The sequence below is a fragment of the Parathielavia appendiculata genome (assembly GCF_033297405.1).
Source record: "Parathielavia appendiculata strain CBS 731.68 unplaced genomic scaffold N657scaffold_70, whole genome shotgun sequence".
Classification (NCBI taxonomy): domain Eukaryota; kingdom Fungi; phylum Ascomycota; class Sordariomycetes; order Sordariales; family Chaetomiaceae; genus Parathielavia; species Parathielavia appendiculata.
The window spans coordinates 23,784-25,273 of NW_026944289.1; the positions used below are offsets into that span (position 1 = coordinate 23,784).

The 1,490-nt window shown below is 53.8% G+C and overlaps 1 protein-coding gene across 1 annotated transcript; it reads right to left on the reverse strand.

Annotated features, from left to right (window-relative positions):
* Positions 1-206: 206 nt before the first annotated feature.
* On the reverse strand, positions 207-678 carry N657DRAFT_685551 (uncharacterized protein; the record flags this gene model as incomplete). Its single annotated transcript, XM_062796786.1, has 4 exons — positions 207-242; positions 341-465; positions 576-599; positions 657-678. The coding sequence occupies 4 exons, from the start codon at positions 676-678 to the stop codon at positions 207-209; spliced, it is 207 nt and encodes a 68-aa protein (XP_062641799.1).
* Between the last annotated feature and the right edge of the window lie 812 nt (positions 679-1,490).

A 1,490-nucleotide genomic window follows, 5' to 3' on the forward strand; every position in this document is an offset into this window, starting at 1 on the left:
AGGGAAGTTCCAAGTTCCAATCTGAGTCTCCTGCTCTCCAGATATCCTCTCTCTGCTGCGAGTCATGTCGCTGCACCATGAAATCCACAGTGTCTCGCCCGCCAATTGCCCAAAGTGTAGGGCTCATGGTGGGGGCCCTGACACAGGCAGTCTGATCAGCACTTGCTCGCCGCCTTTCCAATGCATACAATGCCGGAGGCGCACCCCTACGGAGCCGAGCCATAGGTAGAGCAGTTGATGAGCTACAAGGTAGACAAGAGTCAGCAACCTTTCAGCTCCGGTCCAGCCCCCACGACATGTCATGTGGATAAAAAGAAGCAACCAGACGACAGAAACATACCCTGAACGAGCAGTCGAGGATCTGGCTCCAGGCGCCAACACACTTGAGCCAGTTGATGGCGCGGGTGCCATACTTCTTGATAACGGCGCGAGATTGGCGAGAACGCGGATCCAGCCGAGGCCGCGCTTCTCGACGAAAGCTTCGTCCCGGGCCACGGGAACGTCGTCCGAGACCCTGGTCTTAGATTGATTGCTTTGCTCCTATGTCCGGCCAGCTTGCCGGCCGACACATTTACCGTTGATGTCGACCGGGACGTATGCTGCTGCGGGGTTAGAGATGTTGTAGTTATACACTTGACTAGAGTCACATCTTTCACCTTTGTCGGGCGAAACGTGCATTAAGGGACACCGCATTCCTTACAGAAATGTCGGACCGGCCCGGTCCCCGGATAGCGTCCTTAGATAGCACTGCCGGAGAGCACGCTCGGATGAAACGTCCGGGAAGAGCCTCCGGAATCTCCTCTAAATAACACCACTGTACTCTGACGAAAGTGTCATCCTATATAATATAGGTCGATACCTGTACGACCATAACGACTTTTGTAACAGGCTTGGCCTGGCATGGGTCTTGGTAGCCCTCGGCCGTTGTTCACGTGGCGTATACACGCGACAACTGCTTGTTAAAAACCGTCTCCTCTTCTCCGGTCAACTAGCTTTCTCTCTCCTTCTCTCTTTATTCGAGGCGAATTAGTCAGCTCCCTACAATTCGTCACCAAATGAAGGCGATCCAGGTAACGATCAAATACGCTACGGCGACAGGAAGACTGGAGCTGAACGAAGAAGAGAGACTGGAACATTCGCAGTAGAGGAGAACAACCAAAACACTACGCGGCCTCAACCAGCAGGTGCCGTTTTAGCTGCTGAAGATAGGACGCTAAACACTTGGAGTACGTAGCCTCTAATCGATCTGCTAAAAACCAGGTCAAGAGGCTACAGGCGGCGTGAGAGAAGGGGGAAGAGTAAAGGGCTTGTACGCTTTACTTTGGTAGCGTATTGTGATGGACCAGCCTAGTCGGATCTCAAGACCTCCAGTCTCGGATACGAGTTTGATGTAACGGGCTGGGCCCGGTGCGAGCCTCGGCGACTCTCGGCCAATACCAAGACCCCTGATGAGGCTATTCCCACTCGCCCCACAGCACACCGAACCTTCT